The 24195-nt window shown below is 40.2% G+C and overlaps 1 protein-coding gene across 2 annotated transcripts in view; it reads right to left on the bottom strand.

Annotated features, from left to right (window-relative positions):
- SLC17A8 (solute carrier family 17 member 8) overlaps window positions 1-24195 on the bottom strand; it is a 70004-nt gene that overhangs the window by 7647 nt on the left and 38162 nt on the right. Inside the window, exons 3-10 of one of the 2 annotated variants that reach the window (XM_049884149.1) lie at window positions 19570-19688; window positions 16927-17041; window positions 15436-15523; window positions 7735-7821; window positions 7245-7384; window positions 6964-7113; window positions 5539-5671; window positions 1935-2045 (exon numbers count right to left, since the gene is read on the bottom strand). In XM_049884149.1, the coding sequence (XP_049740106.1) occupies window positions 1935-2045; window positions 5539-5671; window positions 6964-7113; window positions 7245-7384; window positions 7735-7821; window positions 15436-15523; window positions 16927-17041; window positions 19570-19688 (943 nt within the window). The remainder of the gene's footprint in view (window positions 1-1934; window positions 2046-5538; window positions 5672-6963; window positions 7114-7244; window positions 7385-7734; window positions 7822-15435; window positions 15524-16926; window positions 17042-19569; window positions 19689-24195) is intronic. The other variant, XM_049884150.1, reaches the window with a different exon arrangement.

Here is a 24195-nt window from a genome sequence, read left to right as displayed (position 1 = left end):
GACAGAAGCAGACTGCTATGTCTTTCTGCCCCAAGTGGCTGATGAGTTCGAACAGCCCACCTTTGGGTTAGCAGACAAGTGCTTTAACTACTGTGCCACCAGGACTTTTTGAGAATTTAAATAGCTTAGTAAATTTTTCTTATAAGTAGTAAAGAGGCGCCTCAAAGCCAGGACTGTGTACCTCCAAACCCAAGTTCTTAGCTGCAAGTTAATTTTCTTTAAGTGGACTATTTTTTTTTAAGTATCAACTGTACTTATTTTGATACATAGATCATGAACCATTTTAGGATAGTTTAGACCAGAGGTTCCACTCTGTCTGATCTTTAAGGCAGCCCGAAATAGTGGAAAGAGCATAGGCTTAGAGGCTATGCTTTAGTCTTTCCTTTGCCACCAACTATGACTTTAGGAAACGTCCCTGGGTGGTGCAAATAGTATGTGCTTGGCCACTGGCCTAAATGTTGATGGTTTGAATCCACCCAGCAGCACCACAGAAGACAGCCAAAGAAAACCCAAGGGAGTAGTTCTACTCTGTGACAGATGGGGTCGCCATGAGTTGGAATTGACTCGACGGCAACAGGTTTTACAGGTGAAGTTAGGAAAGTACACAATTTTTCTAAGCTTGAGTTTCCCCAGCTGTAAAACATTGACATTACTACTTGCTTCACAATATGCTGAGACAGATGGAATATATGTAAATTTTTCCATAAAGGACAATTATTATCATTACAATATGTTTTAAAGGTAGAAAAACAATGGAATTACACTTTTTCATTCCATTACACACAGGGAGTTTTCAGAAATCTGTAAGGTTGGTGACTGCACTCTGATCTCTCACACACAGTGCACTGGTTTCTGCTTCTGGGAAATGGGACACTAATAGCACAGATACCTCCTAAGTAGATGTAATACCCCCAAACCAACAAAACTCATAGCTGTCCAGCCGATTCTGACTCATAGCAACTCTGTAAGACAGAGTAGAACTGCTCCATAAGGTTTTCCCAGGAGTGGCTGGTAGATTCGAACAGTCAACATTTGATTAGCAGCCGAGCTCTTAACCACTGAACCACCAGGGCTTCAAGGGTTAATACACATAGAGGGCTTTGAACAGTCCCTGGCAGACAGTCAGGATTGATAAACATTAACTCTCTTCAGTCATTCTTACTGTTATCACTGCCTGCTCTACCCTTCTCAGCAAGTCATTTCTCACCTCTGGACGTGCATTTCCTTGTTTGGAAAGTGAAGGCAACGGAGTGAGGAAAATCTAAAGAAACTTTCTTCTCTAAAAAAACAACTTCTGGTTCTTTAACTATATGTCAAAGGACGCTGTCATCTGGCTTTTGAGGTAAAATTAGCACTACTCTAGCAGTAGCCCTGAGTGGTGCAAATGGTTAAGCGCTTGGCCACGAACCCACCCAGAGGAGCCTTGGAAGAAAGGCCTGGTGAACTACTTCTGAAAAATCAGCCTTTGAAAACTCCATGGAGCACAGTTTTACTCCAACACACGTGGGGTAGCCATGAGTTGGAACCGACTCCATGGCAACTGGTTTGGGTTATTTTGGTTAGTAGGAGGTGAGAATAGAAAAGGTCACCAGAGTCTCTGTGATGTAGAGTGACCTGGTGTTAAGGTACTAAAGAGCCACTTCACCAAGACACATGCTCAGGCCTCGGCTCATGGCCTTGAGGGAGTTGCCTACACTTTGTGCAATTTCCTATGATGATGAAAGTAGGGACAATTCCAGCTTAACTATGTGCGGAAGCTTACCCCTCAGTGGTTTCGCAAAGTCATCCCCAGTAAATGAAATTCTCTAGTCAGTGGCCTGGCTCCTTGGGAATGGCCTGGTTACTAAAGGAAGGTGTTATGTATAATATCCTTCCTTTCTCCCAAGATGTGCTGAATCTATAGACAACATTCAGATACACAAAGAATATCTTACCTGAAATAGCAAAGCCACTAAATCCCACGGCAAGCACCAGAAAGGAGATAGCCACCCCTTTGGTATGGGAGAAGCCAACCACCAGAAGTAAGGTTGCCTCCATGCCAAAACCTGCAAATGGAAACAGTGGGGGGGGGGGGGGGGGATGTCATTTCGATGTCAATCAGTCCAAGTCCACAGATTTACCAAATAATAATTTATTTTTATTTCCATGGATCTAAGTTTTTAGTTATACATTCTAGCACAGTGCTGAAAACATCCAGGTGTTTCATGACTATATAACTATGCTAATATTACCTGGGTGCTCAGTGAACCTTCTAACACTATCCTGGTTCACTTTGAACACTAAATGGTTCCAGGAGAGTCCAATGATGCTCCTGGAGTGAGGGGTGTTGACTTTCAGTTGCTTCATTGGTAGTTGCTCCATCCATTTTTAAATAACTTTCCTATATAGTGCCAGGAGTCCCTGGGTGGTGCAGTTAACACATTCAGCTGCTAACCAAAAGGTTGGAAGAGAGTTCACTCAGGGGTACCTCAGAAGAAAGCCCTGGCAAGCTACTTCTGAAAAATCAGCCATTGAAAACCCTATAGAGGACAGTACTACTCTGACACACATGGAGTCACCACGAGTCAGAGTCTACTCGATGGCAGCTGATTTGGATATACTGTCAATGACTCCCCTTTGACTATCCAAATGGTGGCCTCTCACATAAAAATAAAATGACAGTACTCCAATACTTATTGTCAAAAGCAGCCAGAGAGCTGGAGTGGATATCTGAAACAAAAAGCAGTACCTCGCTGCTCGCAAAGCACAAAGCAAAATTCTCCCCTTTTAGGAGTTCACCAAAGTCTCAGGTCTCTTTATAAAATCTGTGAGATATTTGCACAGAAAACACAGCACGGCAATAGTACTTCCTGTGCCTTTCATTTGGAAAAAGTGAGTCCAGTACAATCAAAAAGGATGAGGAAATTATGAAGAAGCTCCTTCTCACCAAAAAAGTAAATTCAGCCACAGCAAACAGAAAGATGATACAGTAATCATTTCCAGGTGTATGAGGTGCCATGGAAGACGAAAGACAATTCATGGTGCTTCATCTGGGAGACTGTCTGCTGAGTCCAGACAGCTCCACATGATTGTTCTACAGTTACACCAAAGGCAATGTGTCCAAAGCAAGTCTTTGCCCCTCTATTCTCTGCTCCTAAACAAAGCAAACCATCACTGCTGCCACCACCTCCTCTTTTTATCCTTCTCTAAATGAATCCTCTACCCAGATTTCAAAGGGCACAGACTTTAGAAACCAGCCTGGGTTCAGACTCAACCCCAAAATCACTAATTGTTTGACTGTAGTTGGACAAGGTACTTCACCACTTAGATTCCTTACACACACATACAAAATGGAGGTAATAATACAACCCTGTAGGTCACTGGAAGACTGAATGCAATTGAGTATATAAGGTATTACATGCAGTCCTTAGCACATGGGCATAGTTCAACAAATGGTGACCAGGAGACCCATGCAGAAACCTCAAGATCGTCATGGAGTTCTCTCTTGTGTAAGGACACTTGTGGTTACATTGGGCCCATCTGGATAATCCAGGAGAATCCCCATCTCAAGACCCTTAGCTTAATCACATCTGCAAAGTCCTTTTTGCCGTGTAAGGTAACATAGTCACAGGTTCCAGGGATTAGGGCATGGACTTTTTTGGAGGGATAAGGGACATTACTCTGCCTTCCACAGCTACCTTGGGGAGGATACTGAATACAACGTCCCAGACCTTCGCCTCTCACCTGCTCGAGTGCAGGAACACATTTGTCAGTCCTCAGTCTCCTACACAAAATTTAAAGCCAAGGGCAGGCACAACTATCCCTGCCTGAGGCCAGACGTCAAGGTGCTGGGAAAGCAGATGCCACCAGACTGTTCCCAATCTCCCTGATCAGACTTTATTCCCGAGATTTTGCGGGATCAGACCATACTGGCTCCTATGTCCCTCTACATATTCTTTGCTTCTAAATGGCTCTGACCCATCTAATCTGGAGTCAGAGCATACTCATCCCTCCTTTTTAATTTAATATCCCAGTTGTGACCTCTTGCCCATAGATGGTGGTATCCTCTACCTCCCACCCATACCACCTGACTCCCAGTCCTCTGGAGAAGTCATTGTTGTTGTTTGGCATCGACACATTGTTTTCTACTCATAGCGACCCCATATGACAGAGTAGAACTGCCCGTAGGGTTTTCTTGGGTGTAATCTTTATGGAAGCAGATCCCAGGTCTTTCTCCTGCAGAGCTGCTGGGCGGGCTCAAACAGCCAACCTTTCAGTTAGCACCAAGCATGTAATGGTAGCAGCAAAGAATGACTAGGAGCACTGGCAATGGGCTCTGATAGACCCAGATCTAGCGCAGGCTCTGCAACTTGAGCAAGTTATTTTACCTCATTTTCCTCATTGTAACTGTGATATAAGAGTATCTGCATTACAGTGTTGTTATAAAGATTAAATGAGATAATGTATATAAAGGACTTAGCTTAGTGTCTGGTACAGAAAGCATTCAATACATGTTAATTTAAATAGCAAAAGAAAATTTGTCAAAACTCAGGACTGTACAACACAAAGAACGAACCCTATGCAAACTAGGGACTTTAGTTAATAATAATGTAACAATGTTCGTTCATCAAATGTAACATCAGTTGTAACAATTGTAAGACATATACAATGTTAGTAATAGGAGAAACAGTGTGCAGGGGAGGAATGGAAAGCTCTGTACTTTCTGCATAATTTTTCTATAAAGCTAACCCTGGTCTAAAAATTAAATTCTTTAAAAGAAATTAAAGCTCTAAAGTTCCCTTAAAAGAAAAAAAAAAGGTCACGAGAAAATAGCAGACTAGTTGCTGTCAACCTACTGAATAGAGTCTGACTCGTGGCTACCCCATGAGTTTCAGAGTACAACTGTAGTCTGTAAGGTTTTCAATGGCTGTGATCTTTTAGAGGTAGATGGCCAGGCCTTTCTTCTGAGACACCTCTGGGTGAATTTGAATCACCAACCTTTTGGGTAGTAGCCAAGTGCCTAACCATTGGCACCGCCTAGGGACTCCTTAAAAAGAAAGTAGAGGTAAAAAAGTTATGCTAAAGTTGTAGAGGTTCATGATTACATTCATCTACTTCTGCTGGAAAATCACTTACTTTCTACCTTATCTCTGCAAAATCAAGACACATTCATATAATAAAATAGGAAGGAGAATGGTGTGTGTGTGTGTGCCCCAAACACAAGCATATGTTGGGTGGGAAAAGACTATTCAGAGAAAACACTTTTCTTAGGTTTCTTACTAAAAAGTACATATGCATAGGAAGGGGTGAAGGAGATAAGGGAATAAGCTACATAAGCATTTCTGTAGTGTAGATGTTGACATGGCTCAGGTTGCACAAGTACAGGCTGGGTGACACTTGGCAGGGGTGGTGCAGACACTCAAGGATCTGCTGGGGGATGGACTTCCAGGCCTTTAAGGTTCATTCCAATGGTTACAATAATGTCCAGAATATGCTCTGCAGTTCAGTTTACTCTTATTCTGCAAAAGATGCTTAAACCCCTTCTGAAAGCCAAAATACCTCCACAGTTCATGATTTTTCTCACAGCAGTTGTGGTCAAAATTTTTCTGCTTCTCAAATAATCAGCCAGTTGTCCTCCAATAGGCACAATAATTGTCATAACCATGTGTGGGACTGCCGACAAGAGACCCACCTGGAATGAAAAGAAACAGTGAGCTAGCCTTCAGCTACTTCTGAGAGATGTACTTCCCCACTCCTCCCCCACCGCCTACTGTCCCCACCACCACTGCCACCAAATTACTCACCTAATTATAAATGGGAGCCCTGGCGGCGCAGTGGTTAAGAGTTCGGCTGCTAACCAAAGGCAGTTCAAATCCACCAGGCGCTCCTTGGAAACTCTATGGGGCAGTTCTACTCTGTCCTGTAGGGTTGCTATGAGTCAGAATCAACTCAACAGCAAGGGGTTGGGTTTTTTTTTGGTTTATCTTTCTCTTCCCTGGGTGGTACAAACGGTTTGTACTCAACTACTAATAGAAATGTTGGCTGTTCAAACCCACCTGCGGCATCATGGAAGGAAGGCCTGGAAATCTGCTTCCATAAAAATTACAGCCAAGAAAAGCCTATGGAGCTCAGTTCTACCCTGTAACACATGAGCTTGCCATGAATTGAAGTTTTCTCTGTCTCCTCCACCAGATCGTAAGCTCCTTGAAGGCAGAGATGGCTTTTATTCATTTCTGAAGAACAGTTAGGGGCCTTAGCACCCAGCACAGGGTCAGGTACATAGTAAGTAGGTAAAGCCCTTGGCACAGAGTGAGTGCTCATTGATGGCAGCCACTATTCCTTTACTATGCTAGCCCTTCCGTGGTCACTTCTGACAGTATCTGTAACTATACAGACATCTATCTCTGATAGGATGCCATCTTTTCCGCGTAGAAAGGAGACAATTCTTTTATAGTGATGGTTTATGTTTCACCATCCACATTCTTCCCTCCTGAAACACAGATAATGTACCAATGGTAGCTGTGATTCATGCTTGGGAACATTGAGAGAGGTTCTTTCTAAACCATGCCAGGCAATGGTAGTTAGTACTATAACCATCTTTAAGGAGAGAGAAGTTATCTTCAAAATGAGCATTAAGGTGCCCACCGCTACTCAGCAAGTAGTTTATGAGAAGAAAAAGAAAAAACCCACACCCTCAAATCTTCTTATCCTTGCCTACGGTGCTGTCCTCGAGCTACCTTCAAAAGCTCTTTAAGATTAGATGGAATATAAATCTTTAAAAGAAGCTTAAAACAGCTCTGATCCCTACTAAGATGAAATTAAATAGCTATGTATACAATGCACAGAATATATAACTTGACTGTCCTCCAGGGTATTCGGTGTCACCCTACTGTTATGAATTATGATCAGCGAATTGTTCTGTCATACAAAGATAGAATTCAGAGATTTAAAGTTTAAGAATATTTGCAGTGTCTATGTGTTTACCTTACTTATTGCAAATCCAAAGACCTCTTCAAAATAAGCAGGCTGGCTTATTAACAGCAAATAAAAGGTCCAGCTTCTGCAGAAATTTGCCACAATGATTGCATAAACCGGCAGTGATGTGAAAAACCTTTTCCATGGTGTATTAAATTTCTAGAGAGCAAAACATACCATGAGATTTTTAGTGCAGATATTGACATTGCATTTTTTAAGAGGATAACACAGTTACTAAAAGAAATGCTTGTAAAAAAGGAGCAGGTCTTCGTCTCTGCATTTATACTTACACTTAGACTGACTATATTGGCTCCTTCTCCTATAGTTGTCTCTATATAGGTCCTCTCCTCGTTGGATATTGTGGGATGAGCTGCCGGGCACTCATAGGCCTGCAACAGCCAAAACATGTACCAAATAATCCCAAACATACCTGCAGTTAAAAAAACAAAAGGCTGGGTGAGATGGCCTTATTTTGCTCCATCTCTAAATGTTTCATTTTTTTTAGTTATCCCCAAATGGCATTATGTTCAGCTAGGGAAAATACTTTGCTGATCATTCTTGCTGTTGTTGTTGCTATTATTTAAAAAATAATAATACTATGCTCATTATGTAAAAATCAACTTTAATATAAACATTAAATGAATCGTAGATAGGAACATATTCCATTTGTATGATAAACTTTTCTCTTTTCACATAGTAAAATCTTAGACAAACCCAGGGTATAGTAAAATATCATCTCTATGTGTTACTCATGTGGACTCATGAAGTCAAATCACTCACCATAAATATAAAAGACAGAGGACCATCCAATGTACTGCACCAAAACCCCAGCCAGGGGCATGGCAACCACTGCCCCTGCATAGGAACCTGGGAACAAGAAAAGATTGACCAAAGCTTACTCAATGTCCTGCATACCCCTTCAACCCATTTAGAGTTCATGTGAGGGCCAGTCACACTGAGCAGGAGTCAGACTGCCTCCATGTGGAGGGATGGGCAAAATCCCAGCATTTCTTTTAACAGGGTTTCCCAGAGAGGAAGTTCACCAGGATGTCCTTTAATTTCATCCAGGTACTATACACAGATCCCTGGTGGCACAGTGATTAAGATTTCAGTGCTAAACAGAAGGTTGGCAGTTTGAATCCACAGTTACTCCTCGAAAACCCTATGATGCAGATCTAATCTGTCGTATACGGTCACTATGAGTCAGAATTGACTCTATGGCAAGGGGTTTAGGTACCATACAGGTACTAGGCAATTACTGCTCAGGCTCCACAACTTGGAATTGCATGAGATAATGGAATCATGGTGACTATACATGTGGACCTCTCCAGATGGATACACAGGAATCAAATCGACTGCATCTGTAGAAAGAGATGACGGAAAAGCTCAATACCATCAGTCCAAACAGGGCGAGGGGCCAACTGTGGAACAGGCTGTCAACTGCTCATATGCAAGCTCAAGTTGAAACTGAAGAAAATTAGAACAAGAGCCAAAGTATGACCTTGAGTATATCCCACCTGAATTTAGAGACCATCTCAAGAATAGATTTGACACATCGAACACTAATGACCAAAGAACAGAAAAGTTGTGGGATGACATCAAGGATATCATACATGAAGAAAGCAAGAGGTCATTAAAAGACAGGAAAGAAAGAAAAGACTGAAATGGAGACTCTGAAACTTGCTCTTGAACATAGAGTAGCTAAAGCAAAAGGAAGAAATGATGAAGTAAAAGAACTAAACAGAAGATTTCAAAGGGCAGCTGGAGAAGACAAGGTAAAGTATTATGTTGAAATGTGCAAAGACCTGGGAATAGAATACCAAAAGGGAAGAACACGCTAGGCATTTCTCAAGCTGAAAAAACTGAAGAAAAAATTCAAGCCTTGAGTTCCAATACTGAAGGATTGATTCTATGGGGACAATATTAAATGATGCAGGAAGCATCAAAAGAAGATGGAAGGAATATACAGAGTCACTGTATGAAAAAGAATTGGTTGATGTCCAACCATTTCAGGAGGTTGCATATGATCAGAAATCGATGGTCCTGAAGGAAGAAGTCCAAGTTGCACTGAAAGCATTGGCAAAAAACAAGGCCCCAGGAATTGATGGGATACCAATTGAGATGTTTCAAAGAATGGATGCAGCACTGGAAGTGCTCACTCATCTATGCCAAGAAATTTGGAAGACAGCTGCCTGGCCAACCAACTGGGAGAGACCCATATTTATGCCTTTTCCCAAGAAAGGTAATCCAACTGAATGTGGAAATTATTAAATAATATCATTAATATCACACGCAAGTAAAGTTTTGCTGAAGATCATTCAAAAGTGGCTACAGCAGTATATCAACAGGGAACTGCCAGAAATTCAAGCCAGATTCAGAAGAGGATGAAGGACCAGGGATATCATAGCTGATGTCAAATGGATCCTGACTGAAAACATGGAATACCAGAAAAATGTTTGCCTGTGTTTTATTGACTAGGCTAAGGCATTCAACTGTGTGGGTCATAACAAATTATGGATAACATTGTGAAGAATGGGAATTCCAGAACATTTAATTGTGCTCATAGGAAACCTGAACATAGATCAAGAGAAAGTTGTTCGGACAGAACAAGGGGATACTTCATGGCTTAAAGTCAGGAAAGGTATGCGCCAGGGTTGTATCCTTTCACCACACCTAATCAATCTGTATGCTGAGCAAATAATTCAAGAACCTGGACTAAATGAAGAAGAACGGGGCATCAGAATTGGAGGAATACTCTTTAACAACTTGCATTACGCAGATGACACAACCTTGCTTGCTGAAAGTCAAGAGGCCTTGAAGCACTTACTGATGAAGATCAGAGACCACAGCCTTCAGTATGGATTACACCTCAACATAAAGAAAACAAAAATCCTCACAACTGGACCAATAAGTGAGATCATAATAAATGGAGAAAAGATTGAAGTTGTCAAGAATTTCATTTTACTTGGATCCACAATCAACACCTGTGGAAGCAGCAGTCAAGAAATCAAAAGACACATTCATTGCATTGGGCGAATCTGCTGCAAAAGACCTCTTTAAAGTGTTGAAAAGCAAAGGTGTCATCTTAAAGACTAAGGTGCCCCTGACCCAAGCCATGGTGTTTTCAGATGCCTCATATGCATGCGAAAGCTGGATGATGAATAAAGAAGAAGGAAGAATCAACACCTTCGAAGTGTGGCAAAGAATACTGAATATACCATGGCTACCAAAAGAACAAACAAATCTGTCTTGGAGGAGGTACAACCAGAATCCTCCTTAAAAGCAAGGATGGTGAGTCTATGTTTCACATACTTTGGACTTATTATCAGGAGGGATCCATCCCTGGAGAAGGACATCATGCTTGGCAAAGTAAAGGGTCATTAAAAAAAAGGAAGACCCTCAACGAGATGGGTTGACACAGCAGCTGCAACAAAGGCTCAAGCAAAAGGATTGTGAGGATGGCTCAGGACTGGGCAGGGCTTAATTCTGTCATACATAGCGTCGCTATGAGTCGGAAACAACTCGACGGCACCTAACAATAACAACAACAATGGAATCAGGAGACAAGAAAAGTCTGGGAAGTTTTAAAAAATCAACCAGGCACAATATTGGATGCTGAAAATATCAAGAACAGGAACATGTAGAATCTGCCTTTCAGGGTTCATGGCTAAGGAGGTGTTATGGATTGAACGGTGTCCTCCCAAAATATGTGCCAGAATCCAGTATACCTGAATATAATCCCCTTTGGAAAATAAGGTCTCTTTTGTTATGTTCCTGAGGCCATATCAGTGTAATGTGCGCCCTACACATCATCGCTTCTGAGTTATAAAAAGAGCTGGTTAGACAAAGAAGCAAGCACATAAAGGGGGAAGACAGACACTGTGTAAGGATTGTCTACAAGCCAAGGAATCCAGAAACACCCAGGCTACTGACAAGAAAGGAGTTGACAAGGCCAAGACCCTGATTTCAACTGTCAGCTTTGAGAATGGTGAGAAAGTAAATTTCTGTTCTTTAAAGTGATCCACATGTGATATTTGTGCCACAGCAGCACTAGGAAGCTAAGAGGGATGTTCCTCAGAGTTTTTAAATGAGGGCCGATCAACTCTTAAAAGGGTCATGCTTTTATATTCTGGAATTTAAAAAAAATCAGGGAACAGTCACATTCCAACGACGGTAAGGTCTGCCATCTTCATCTATCTCCTAAATGGGTATATTTTTTAAGTTTATTTCACTACTTAACCTTGTAAATACTTACCTGTGTGTGGATGTTTATCTTGTCTAGACAAGATAATGAGGTTGGGAGGCAGTGACCTAGCCTCTGCTATCTTTTGCAGCCTCATGGTATCAGGTAGAGACACACGGGCCCTGTGAACTCACAATAAATATTAACTGAATTGAAATGCTACTATCTGAAATTCCCCCAGGGTCATGAATGAAAAATGTTCTACTTCAGAAATAGTGAGCAGCAGAAGGAAATGCTTATCCCAGAACCTAAGAAAGATCTTCAGGAAATCTAAGGAAGGTCTTCAGGAAATCTAAGGAAGGTCTTCAGGAAATCTAAGGAAGGTCTTCAGGAAATGTGAACTTGGGGATCTTCCAGAGAAATAAATTAAATCACATCTTCCAAGCTAGGCCTGACCCTCTGTGAAAGGCCCAACCTTGGATCACAAACCTGAACATCATGATGCCTGAGGAAGCCTCTCAAACTCTCTCAGCCTCATTTACCTCAGGCAGGAGATGGGAATAAAATATCTATCTCACGGAGTTGTTTTGAGGAGCAAATAAAACTATGTATGTGAAGATACTTTGTAAGCTATAAAGTGCTACACAAATGTCAACTATTACTGTTATAATCATGTACAGAATGACAATGGATTTTTAAAATTTTTCTTTATACCTCAAAAAACCAAAACCAAACCCATTGCCATTAACTCAATTCCAATTCATAATGACCCTATAGGACAGATAGAACAGCCCATAGGGTTTCCAAGGAGCAGCTGGTGGATTTGAACTGCTGACCTTTTAGTTAGCAGCCTGAGCTCTTAATCACTGTGCCACCAGGGCTCAGAGTTCTGCAAAGCACTAAGGTAAGCACTCCCGGACATATAGCACCTTGTTTAGAAATGATTGCAGGTCTGACTCTGCTGTGTGGAGAAGGTGGCAAATACCCCAGGAGTGGGAGAGGAGATGTCTGGTTTATCTGACACAAAGGAATGGCTGGACTGGTAGGGTTATGGAATAACTACAACTGGGTCCTATGGTAATTATAGGTTCCCTGGGGGTGCAGTTTGCCTTAGACTACTAACCTAAAGGTTGGTGGTTCATACCCACCCACTGGCTCCCCAAGAAAAAGGCCTGTAAAGATTACAGTCAAGAAAACCCTATAGAGAAGTTCAACAGTGTAACACATAGGGCCACCTTGAGTAGGAATCTACTCAATGGCAGTGGGTTAGGTTTATGGTAATTATTTGTTTACATTTTTGAGGAACTGCCTAACTCCTTGGTCCTTTTTGTGTGCCCACCCGTTAGCATAGATGAGGCTCTCAAATAATCTTTGAAGGTGTGGTGAGGCAGAAGGAGTTGAATTGGGAGTGAGAAAGAGGCCTCAGTTCTGTCCTTACTTGCTGTGAGAATTTAAACCTTTCTTTCCTCCCCAATCCTCAGATTTCTCAATTAAAAACAGGGGATTGTGACTAGATATTTTCTAAAGTCCCTTCCAACTCCAATATTTTTTTAATTTAAGAATTGATTAGCCTCATCTGGATTTCCTTCTAATGGCATTTCCCTGGGCTGGTCTTTGATGGCCCACACATCTATCAGCTTGTGGTACTGTGGTAGCTTCCGTGTTGCTGTCATGCTGGAAGCTGGGCCACCGGTATTCAAATACCAGCAGGTATTCTTTGAAATCAAGGCCACACCTTAAGTGGGAAATGCAATAAGGCAATAAGTTAACCTTGGTCAGCTTAACTTTTCTTGAAAGTCGAACTATGTCTTAGATCAGCCCTTTTAAAGCTGTGAAGTCACACTCTAGCTTATAGAATGGGGAGTGACTGCAAGCCATTCTCATTTTGCTGGCAAATCAAAATGAAATATCTTACAAATAAACCATCCAAAGAAAATAAGGTCGTGGATCTAACAATCTACGAGGTCAGCTGGGGCGGGTGTTAAACATTTGTAGGGTTGGTATAAGGCCAGGAGTGAGGGTGGAGATGACCTTGAACTACAAACAAGAGGACAGAAGTTGTTTCTAAGCACAAGAGAAGATTAAGACATAAAGACATCTCAGCTGTGTATGCAATTCCCAGCTAGGCACAAGATAGGCACATTGGTGAATATTTCACATGAAATAATCCAGGAAAGCTTTATTATTATTTTTGGGAGGTAGAATAAGGAAGAGATCAATAAAAACATTAACAGAAATAGCTAAAATGTACAGGTTGGCTCCTCTTAGGGAAGCAGTACAGCACAGTGTTGGGCTCACTACTTAAAAATCAGGAAGACCTAAGTTTTAATCCTATCTCTGCTTGGGCCCCATTATGACTTCTGTTAGCCTAAGGCAATTTGTCTTTTGGATCCTTTCCTCCATTAAAAAAAAATTTTTTTTAATATATTTTTACGACTCTGTTGATGATGACGGTGGCTGCTGCTGTTTTTCTGTTATTGATTGGTACCTAGGTAGAACCTTCAGGATGCCGGTTATTCCTCAAGATGCATAGACGGACCAGCCCCAAAGGGATAGCTTGGAGTGAGGCAACCTTTTCAAGGTGAAATTTGGATACCAAGGAATAAAAGTCACATCACTACTTAGGGCCCACCAATTTACTTTCAGGTACAATGGGTGGTCTCTGCTTTGTTTTTATCTGAAATGCAATGGCAAAATTAATTAAAATGTCTCTGTAATAATGTGTATGTGGTAAGCAGTATATAATGAGAAAAATAAGCATCAAGAGTCAGGTGGCCTAGTTTCAGCTGCACAATTTAGTATCTGTGTGACCTTGACAAGTCATTGAATTTAGTTTCAATTTTTTCACCTGTAAAAAGAAGAGTGAGCATAAATATAAAACTGCTCTAAAAACTAAAGCCTATTAAAATATATTATTAAATTATTAAAATATATATACATATGTATATGTAGAAACCCTGGTGATGTAGTGGTTAAGACCTACAACTGGTAACCAAAAAGGTCAGCAGTTTGAATATACCAGGTGCTCCTTGGAAACCCTATAGGGCAGTTCCACTTTGTCCTGTAGGGCCGCAATGAGTCAGAATTGACTCAGTGGCAATGGGTTTTGGGTTATATATATACAAACAATTCAGAGGTTCCTCAAAAAGTTAAACATAGGATTCCCATAAGACTCAGCAATTCCACTCCTAGATATTTACTCAAGAGAAATGAAAACATGTGTTCACTTAGAAACTTGTACACAGATGTTCATAGCAGCACTATTTATAACAGTTGAACGTTAGAAACAATCCAAATATCCATAAACTGATGAATAGATAGACAAGCAAAATGCGGTATATCCATAAAAGGAATTCTATTCAGCCATAAAAATGGATGAAGTACTGATACTTGCTACAACTTGGATGAACCTGAAAAACATGCTAAGTGAAAGAAGCCAGTCACAAAAGATCACCTATTGTAAGATTCCTTTAATATGAAATATCCAGAATGAGCAAATCTATAAAGACAGTAGATTAGCGGCTGCCAGGTGGATACGGAGAGGGAGGTATAGGGAGTGACAACTCAATGGGTACCAAGTATTCTGGGGTGATGAGAAAGTTTTGAAACTAGAGAGAGGTAGTGGTTGCAGAACATAGTGAACACACTAAATGCCACTGAATTGTACGCTTTAAAACGGTTAACTGTTTGCTATGTGAATTTCATTTCAATTAAAAAAAAAAAAGAAAATTGGGCTTGATGATCACATCTCTCCTGCTTTTGACCTCAGCAGATATCATATGTTGACTACTCCAACAACCACTTCCAACACCTTCTGCCTTACCCGTCCACTAGAGAGGCTATGAACACTAGGCACTTAACTTTCCAGCCTCCCTTGCAGCTAGTAAAGCACACAACAATTATAAGCAAGGAAATGTAAGTGGAAGTCTGCCAGGAAGTTTTGAGAAAGCTTTTGCTTTCCTGATGAAAGAGACAGATGTGACTAGGGTTCACCTCCGCATTTCTTCCTGTCTTAAACGTGGACTTGATGTCTGGAGCTGTGGCAGCCATCTTGTGAACATTAAGAAGAGGTATGAGAATAAAAAGCTATCACTCTGAGGATGACGATGTATAAAGTCAGAACCTTCATAGGTCCTCGACAGATTATTAAGCAGTAGACCCAACGCCAGGAACCACTCACCTTTGGACTTCTGTTATATGAAAAAATAGACTCGATTTAAGGCTCTTTATAGGATTTTCAGCTACTTGAAACTTAAAGCATTCCTAAATGAAATGTGTCATGATTCTAACATACTCACCACAAAAAGAGGTTGTGGCCAGTCTGCTTCTCTCCAAAGGTGGTGCCCACTTGCTCCACATCCCATGGCAGGCTGGGTAGGTCACACCCTGGTAAAGGGGTTGAAAATACAGTATTTGATATGATTCTGGTGTCTACGTGTTTACAATGTGGCTCCTGCTTCTTTCACATAGGGTTACATTACAAAGCCCAATTTATAGATGTTAATTGCATGATTCAGCTATTTTGGCTTACAGATGAAATTTGAATATAGTTCAAATATAAGTATGGTGGAGAGTGAGGAGAGGAATATTTATATTATTATAAAATATCAGTGTAGGATGGGAGTTCAACAATCAGCTGGTCCATCCTTTCGTTTCAAGACATAGAACCTGAGCCCCAGAGTTACTAAGCAACTAGACCCTAGTCTTTGTGGCTGACAGTATTGTGTTTTTCCACCACATCAGTATTTCCTCAGATGTGGTATATACCTTTAGTGGGACTAGAGTTAGATTTGAAGTGGTGCAACAACCTACATTCTTAATGATAATTGTTACATACATATTCTCATATGCTTTAGAAAAAGATATAACTAGCACATCAAACCCACGATTTCAAAGATATTGTTGCTTAGGGTGAGAACTTTTTTTTTTTTGTAAGTGACTTGGTCTAAATACAAACAATTGGTAAATAATAGTACAAGTTGTACATGAATATGACGAAAGTCATGAAGGTAAGAGGTGAATGATTAAAGTTTGGGAAACATTACATCATGGGTTAGCAAACGATAGCAGACAATCCAAATTTGGCCCGCTGTCTTTTTTTGTATAGCTTGTGAGCTAAAAATGTTTTTTGCATTTTAATGGCAGGAAAAAAAATCAAAAGAAGATTAATATTTCATGCCATGCAAAAATTACATGAAATTCAAATTTCTTTGTCTATAAATAAAGTTCTATTGGAACATAGCCATGCCTATTTGCCAACATATTGTCTAGGGCTGTTTTCTCACTATAGGAACAGAGCTGAGTAGTTGCAACAGAAACCATACAGCCTACAGAGCCCCAAATGTTTCCTATCTGGCTCTATATCATGTTCCTCCCTCATTGAGTTAAATCGCTTCATAAGTTTACACCCTTAGAAATGTACACATTTAGAAATAAATCCATTAATATTGTTTTAATGGCAACAGCCTTTGCTGTATGAACTGTAGGTTTTGAGCTTCAGTTTCATCATCTATCAAAATAAAGAGGGTTAGAATCAATTATCTCTAAGATCCTTCCTGGCTCTGAAAGTATGTTTCTATGAAATGGCCCTTTATTGCATATAAATTTGGAATTGTACAAGACATTTTTATTAAAATATTTAAAACTAGTCATAACCAGAGAGCTGAGATAGCAGGCCAAGACGGAAGACAGGAAAATTGAATAAAAGAGGTTTTCTTCAGAAAGTGAGTTTCCTGAAGGACCTACTTGTCTCCAGCAATATTGAAAACTGTAAGGAAAGTAACTCCTACCTCCACTAGACCTTGTAAAATTCTGACACACATCACACAGCCGTAATGCACTCTGGCCGCAGAAGGAATGAACATGTTTAAAGTTGACGTTAGGAAAATGGCTGCTCCAAAGACCCTGAGGGACCAAAACACTGTGTTATTGGGCTAGCCGACTGATGGCTGTAGCACTTTAGTTAAACATGGAAAGAAGACACAGCAGCTCATGGAAGGTTCTCATGGAAATTAATTGGGATAAATAGATGTTGTGCTCGCAACTGGTGTGCCCCAAGCTAGACTCCAGGCCTGCTTTGATTTCTGAGCTCCAGTCCCTGGACCAGTGGTGGGTACGTTTTTGGCAGCACAGGGATTTCCTTCCTGAATGATATCCTGGAAAGTTGGAGAATGGCCAGGGTGAGGTGGGCTCACTGGAGACCCATCATTCTACCTGGTCTCACTCAACTGACATATTCTGACTTTAATCTGGTGTCTTCTGTGTGTTTGGGGTTGTGTCTCCTGCTTCCCCACTCCACTCTAACTTCACCAGAGGGGATACTGACTACTGAAAAGTGCACTGTGTCCTGGGACCAGCCAAGCACAAGACAAGTTATGTATCGTCTAAGATCCCCACCAGCCTACCCAGCACCACTGTCTCCCCCCACCCACCTCCCTATCCCCCACCCCCACCCACCTGATCCAGGGTGTCCTGGGAAAAAGAACCAGGCAATGCATTCTTCTTACCACACATTTTAATGATGTTTCAGTCCTTTATACGTGCTGGGAAATGATACTACATGTGATTTCTTTTTAGGAGAGAGGTGTAAGAAGTAACCCAGGGGGCTTCACAACAGCTAATACTTCATCACTTTTTAAAAAGAATACACACTAATGTTCATTGCATCATTATTCACAATAGCCAAAAGGTGGGAATAAACCAAGTGTCCATCAACAGATGAATGGATAAACAAAATGTAGTCTGTACATGCAATGGGATATTACTCAACCATAAAGAGAAACACAGGCTACCACATGGATGAACCTTGAAAACATTATGCTAAGTGAATAAGTCAGATGCAAAAGGACAAATATTGTGTGATCTCACTAATATGAAGTATCTAGAATAGGCAAATGCATAGAGACAAAAGTGGATGAGTGGTTACCAGGGGCTGGGGGGAAGAGGAACTGGGGAGTTACTGTTTAATGGGCACTGAATATCTGTTTGGGGTGGTGGAAAAGTTTTGGAAATAGACAGTAATGATGGTTGGACAGCATCGTGAATATAAATGATGTCACTGAAATTTACACTTAAAAATCATTAAAATGGCAAATTCTAAGTTGAATATATTCTACTGTGGTGTGGCAGTTAAGCGCCAGGCTGCTAACTGCAAGGTCGGTTGTTTGAATTCACCAGACACTCCACGGGGGAGAGATGTGGCAGTTTGCTTCTGTAAACACTATAGACTTGGAAACCCTGTGAGACAGTTCTACTTTGTCCTGTAGGGTTGCTATGAGTTGGAATTGACTCAACCACAATGGGCTTGGTTTTGGTTTTTATATATTTTACCACAATAATTTTTTTTAAAGAATACTATAAGTAATTAAAAATAAAGGACACAAATTAGACAAGAACATAACTAAATATAATCAAGCTTTGAACATATGTAGATCTTACGGTAGTGACTTTCAATTTTTTTTTTACCTTGACCCATAAAACAAAATATATTTTATATTACAACCCAGTACATACTCATAACACAAACGTAACTGAAACAAGTTTTAAAAGCCAATACTTATCCTTAAGTGTGCGATGCACTCGGATATTTACCGTTCTATTTTATTCTATTTGATTATCTTCTATATTTCTCTCTCATTTTGAAATGCTCATTGGTAGATTACTATACCGATTTCACAACTATCTAATGAGCTATGCTTTACAGTTTAGAAAACACTGCTTTATAAATTGTAATGCATTTTATAAAATTCATCAACTTAAAGTCGTATGAGAAATACAATCGGAAGGGACCTGGAGATTTTTAGTGCACTCCTTTTCTGGTATATTAATACACTCTCCCACATCTCCCCCATGTGGCTCATCTCTTCTACTTGAATACCTCTATCGACAGGAAATCACTGCTTTTTGAGGAACTTCATTTTGTTCTTGGACATTTCTAATTCCTCAAACACCTACCATAGAATTTCAAAGGCATTAAAGACACATCTTGCAACGTAAAGATGAGCCTCTACTACTCGCATGATGAAACCTCTATGATATTGGGTGATATAAGTACACGGGGTCACAGAATGTCACTGGTCAAAGGGAACTGAAACACAATTTAGTCCAATACTTCATTTCACAGATGAAGAAACTGAGGCCTAGAGAGGGAAAGAGATTTGACAGAAGTCACCCATTGAGTTAGTTGGGAACCACGAACTATCTTGCCTGATTCAGAGTAAATTGATCTTTTTATTACATAATCTCTAAAAGAGTAGCAAGGTGAATTAGATTGAGCAAAAAAGTAAATAGAAAGAGACTTTCAAGGACAGGATCGTTTAGGATCAATATCTGTGAATCATCCATCCAGATAGCTCCTGTCCTGTACAGATTTTGGAAAATTACAAACCATGTTATGAGCTGTGCAGTAGTCATGTTGTATCCATTTATCTTACCTGTTGGCAGCAAACTTGTTTGAAATGAAACCACCTGGAATCTGTGTCACAATATAACCCCAGAAAAAAGATCCGTGGATAAGGCCCACCGTCTCTGGATCCCAGTTAAACTGTGCTGTCTGGAAATTAGAAATCAGATACAGTTGTGTTTGTAAAAAAAAAAAAAAAAAAAAAAGACTTTGTCACCAGTTTTCACTGATAAATCTACATAATACCCCACCAGCTAGTTCTTTCCTTCCTTTATTCAACATATATTTATGAAAGGCCCACCACCTATCTGTCAGTATGTCATACTATGGTGGCTTGTGTGTTGTCATGATGCTGGAAGCTATACCATTGGTAATTCAAACACAAACAGGGTCACCCATGATGGTCAAGTTTCAGCACAGCTTCCAGACTAAACCAGTTTAGGACGAAAGGCCTGACGATCCACTTCCCAAAATCATCAATTTATGGATTATAACAGAATACTGTCCAATGTGATGCTGGAAGATGAGCTCCCTAGGTTGGAAGACACTACACAATAACCACAATGATGGATTCAAACATAGCAATGATTGTGAGGATGGTGCAGGATCGGGCAACATTTCGTTCTGTTATACCATAAGGTCACCGTGTTGGCATTTAAAACAAATCAGTGGGAACTAATAACAACAACACTGTGTGCTGGGGATACACAGTGAACAAAGCTAAGTCCCTGCTCTCATGAAGCTTCCATTCCAGTGGGAGAAAGTAGAGATATGTTGTTGCTGTTAGGGGCCATGGAGTCAGTCCTGACTCATAGTGACCTTATGTACAACAGAATGAAACACTGTACAGACCTTCGCCATCCTCACAATTGTTGCTATGTTTGAGGCCATTGTTGTAGCCACTGTGTCAATCCTTCTCATTGAGGGTCTTCTGCTTTTTTGCTGACCCTCTGTTTTAACAAACATGATGTCCTTCTCCAGGGACTGGTGCCTCCTGATAACATGTCCAAAGTATATGAGATGAAGTCTCACCATCCTTGTTTCTAAGGAGCATTCTGGGTGTACTTCTTCCAAGACAGATTTGTTCATTCTTCTGGCAGTCCATGGTATATTCAATATTCTTTGCCAATGCTATAATTCAAAGGCATCAAATCTCCTGTCTTTTTTATTCACTGTCCACCTTTCACAAGCATATGAGGCGACTGAAAATACTATGGTTTGGGTCTAGTGCACCTTAGTCCTCAAAGTGACATCTTTGTTTTTTAACACTTTAAAGAGGTCTTTTGCAGCAGATTTACCCAAGGCAAAACATCATTCATTTTCTCGATTTCTGCTTCCATGGGATTGATTGTGGATCATATTAGAATGAAATCCTTGACAACTTCACCCTTTTCTCCATTTATCATGATGTTGCTTATTGAGGATTTTGGGGGCTTTTTATGTTGAGGTGAAAACCCTGGTAGCGTAGTGGCTAAGTGCTACAGCTGCTAACCAAAAGGTCAGCAGTTCGAACCCATGGGGGCAATTCTACCCTATCCTATAGGGTCGCTATGAGTTGAAATCAACTCGATAGCAATGGGTTTGGTTTAGTTTGGTTATGTTGAGGTATAATCCACACTGAAGGCTGTAGTCTTTGATCTTCATAAGTAAATGCTTCAGATATCTAGGCATTAGTGAGCTGAAATGGACTGGTATTGGCCACTCTGAATTGGACAAGCATATGGTCTACTGTGCCAGGAATGACAACTTGAAGAGGAAAGTCGTTGTGTTCATCATCAGAAAGAACATTTCAAGAACTATCCTGAAGTACAATATTGTCAGCAATAGGATAATATCCATATGCCTACAAGGAAGAAGAGTTAATACAACTATTACTCAAATTTATGAGCCAACCACTAAGGTCAAAGGTGAAGAAATTGAAGGTTTTTATCAACTTCTGCAGTCTGAAACTGATCAAACATGCAATCAAGATGCATTGATAATTATTGTTGATTGGAATGCAGAAGGTGGAAACAAAAAAGAAAGATTAGTCTTTGGAAAATATAGCTTTGGTGATAGAAACTGTGCTGGAGATTGCATGATAGAATTTTGCAAGGCCAACAACTTATTCATTGGAAATACTTGTTTTCAATAACAAATGGTGGGCATACATGTGGACTCTGCCAGATGAAATACACAGGAATCAAATCGACTACTTTTGTGGAAAGAGACAATGGAAAAGCTCAATATCATCAGTCAGAACAAGGCGAGGGGCCAGCTTCGGAACAGACCATCAATTGCTCACATGCAAGTTCCAGTTGAAGCAGAAGAAAACTAAAACAAGTCCACAAGAGCCAAAGCATGACCTTGTGTATATCCCACCTGAATTTGGACACCATCTCAAAAACAGATTTGGCACATTGAACACTAATGACTGAAGACCAGACAAGCTGTGGGATGATATCATGGACATCATACATGAAGAAACCAAGAGGTCATTAAAAATACAGGAAAGAAAGAAAAGGCCAAACTGGGTGTCAGAAGAGACTCTGAAACTTGCTCTCGAACATAGAGCAGCTAAAGAGAAAGGAAGGAATGATGAAGTCAGCCCTGACGGCATCACTGGAGAATTCTACCAAACTTTCAGAGAACAGTTAACACCAGTGGTACTAAAAGTATTTCAGAGCATAGAAAAGGATGGAATACTCCAGAACTCATTCTATGACGCCAGCAAACCCTGGTACTAAAACCAGGTAAAGACACCACAAAAAAAGAAAATTACAGACCAATATCCCTCATGAACTTAGAAGCAAAAATCCTCAACAAAATTCTAGCCAATAAAATGCAACAATATATCAAAAAAACATAATTCACCATGACCAAGTGGGATTCATACCAGGTATGCAGGAATGGTTCAACATTAGAAAAGCAATCAATGTAATCCATCACATAAACAAAACAAAAGATAAGAACCACAATTATCTTATCAATTTATACAGAAAAGGCATTTGACAAAGTCCAAAGTGCTATGGTGCATAACCAAAAGGTCGGCAGTTTGAATCTATCAGGCAGTCCTTAGAAACTCTATGGGGCAGTACTACTCTGTCCTATAGGGTCACTATGAGTTGGAATCGATTTGACAGCAATGGGTATGGGTAACACCCATTCATGATAAAAACTCTCAGCAAAACAGGAAAAGAAGGAAAATGCCAACAGCCAACATCATCCTAAATGGAGAGAGTTTGAAAGCATTCCCCTTGAAAATGGGAACCAGGCAAGCATGTCCTTTATCACCACTCTTATTCAACACGGTGGTGGAGGTCCTAGACAGAGCAATCATGCTAGAAAAAGAAATAAACGGCATCCAAATTGGTAAGGAAGAAGTAAAAGTATCCCTATTTGCAGATGATATGATCTTATACACAGAAAACCCCAAAGAATTCACAAGAAAACTACTGGAACTAAAAGAAGGTTTCAGCAAAAAATCAGGATACAAGATAAACATACAAAAATAAGTTGGATTCCTCTACATCTCTACAAACAGAACTTCAAAGAGGAAATCACCAAATCAATACCATTTACACTAGCTCCCAAGAAGATAAAATACTTATGAATAAATCTAACCAAAGACATAGGAGACCTATACAAAGAAAACTACAAGACACTATGGCAAGAAACCAAAAGAGACCTACATAAGTGTAAAAATATGCTATGCTCATGGATAGGAAGATTCAATATTGTGAAAATATCAATTATACCCAAAGGGATCTGCAGATATAATGCAATCCCGATTCAAACTCCAATGACATTTTCTAATGAGATGAAGAAACAAATCACTAACTTCATATGGAAAAGGAGAGGCACCAGATAAGGAAAGCATTACTAAAGAAGAGCAAAGTGGGAGGCCTCACACTACCTGATTTTAGAGCCTATTATACCGCTGTGGTATTCAAAACAGCCTGGTGCTGGTACAGCAACAGATATGTAGACCAATGGAACAGAACTGAGAACCCAGATGTAAATTCACCCATCTAAGAGCAGCTGATATTTGACAAAGGCCCAAAGTTCATTAAATGGAGAAAAGGCAATATCTTTAACAAACAGTGCTGGCAAAACCAGATATCCATTGGCAAAAAAAATGAAGCAAGACCTATACCTCACACCGTGTACAAAAACTAACTCAAAATGGATCAAAGGCCTAAATATAAAATCTAAAATGATAAAGATCTTGGAAGAAAAAAGAGGGACAACACGAGGAACCCTAATACATGGCATAAACAGAATACAAAACATAACAATGCACGAATACCAGAAAAGAAACTAGATAACTGGGAGTTCCTAAAAATCAAACACTTATGCTCATCAAAAGACTTCACCAAAGCAGTAAAAAGACAACCTACAGACTAGGAAAAAAATTTCGGCTATGACATAACCAATCAGGGTCTAATCTCTAAAATCTACCAGATACTGCATAACCGCAACAACAAAAAGACAAATTAACCCAATTAAAAAATGGGCAAAGATATGAACAGGCACTTCACCAGAGACATTCGGGCAGCTAACAAGTACATGAGGAAATGCTCCTGATCATTAACTATTAGAGAAAGGCAAATCAAAACTACAATGAGATGCCATCTTACCCCAACAAGGCTAGTATTAATCCAAAGAACACAAAATA

Source organism: Elephas maximus, chromosome 4 (assembly GCF_024166365.1).
Source record: "Elephas maximus indicus isolate mEleMax1 chromosome 4, mEleMax1 primary haplotype, whole genome shotgun sequence".
NCBI classification, from domain to species: domain Eukaryota; kingdom Metazoa; phylum Chordata; class Mammalia; order Proboscidea; family Elephantidae; genus Elephas; species Elephas maximus.
The sequence above is the reverse complement of the archived record's forward strand: the minus strand, read 5'-3'. Positions and strand labels throughout refer to the sequence as shown.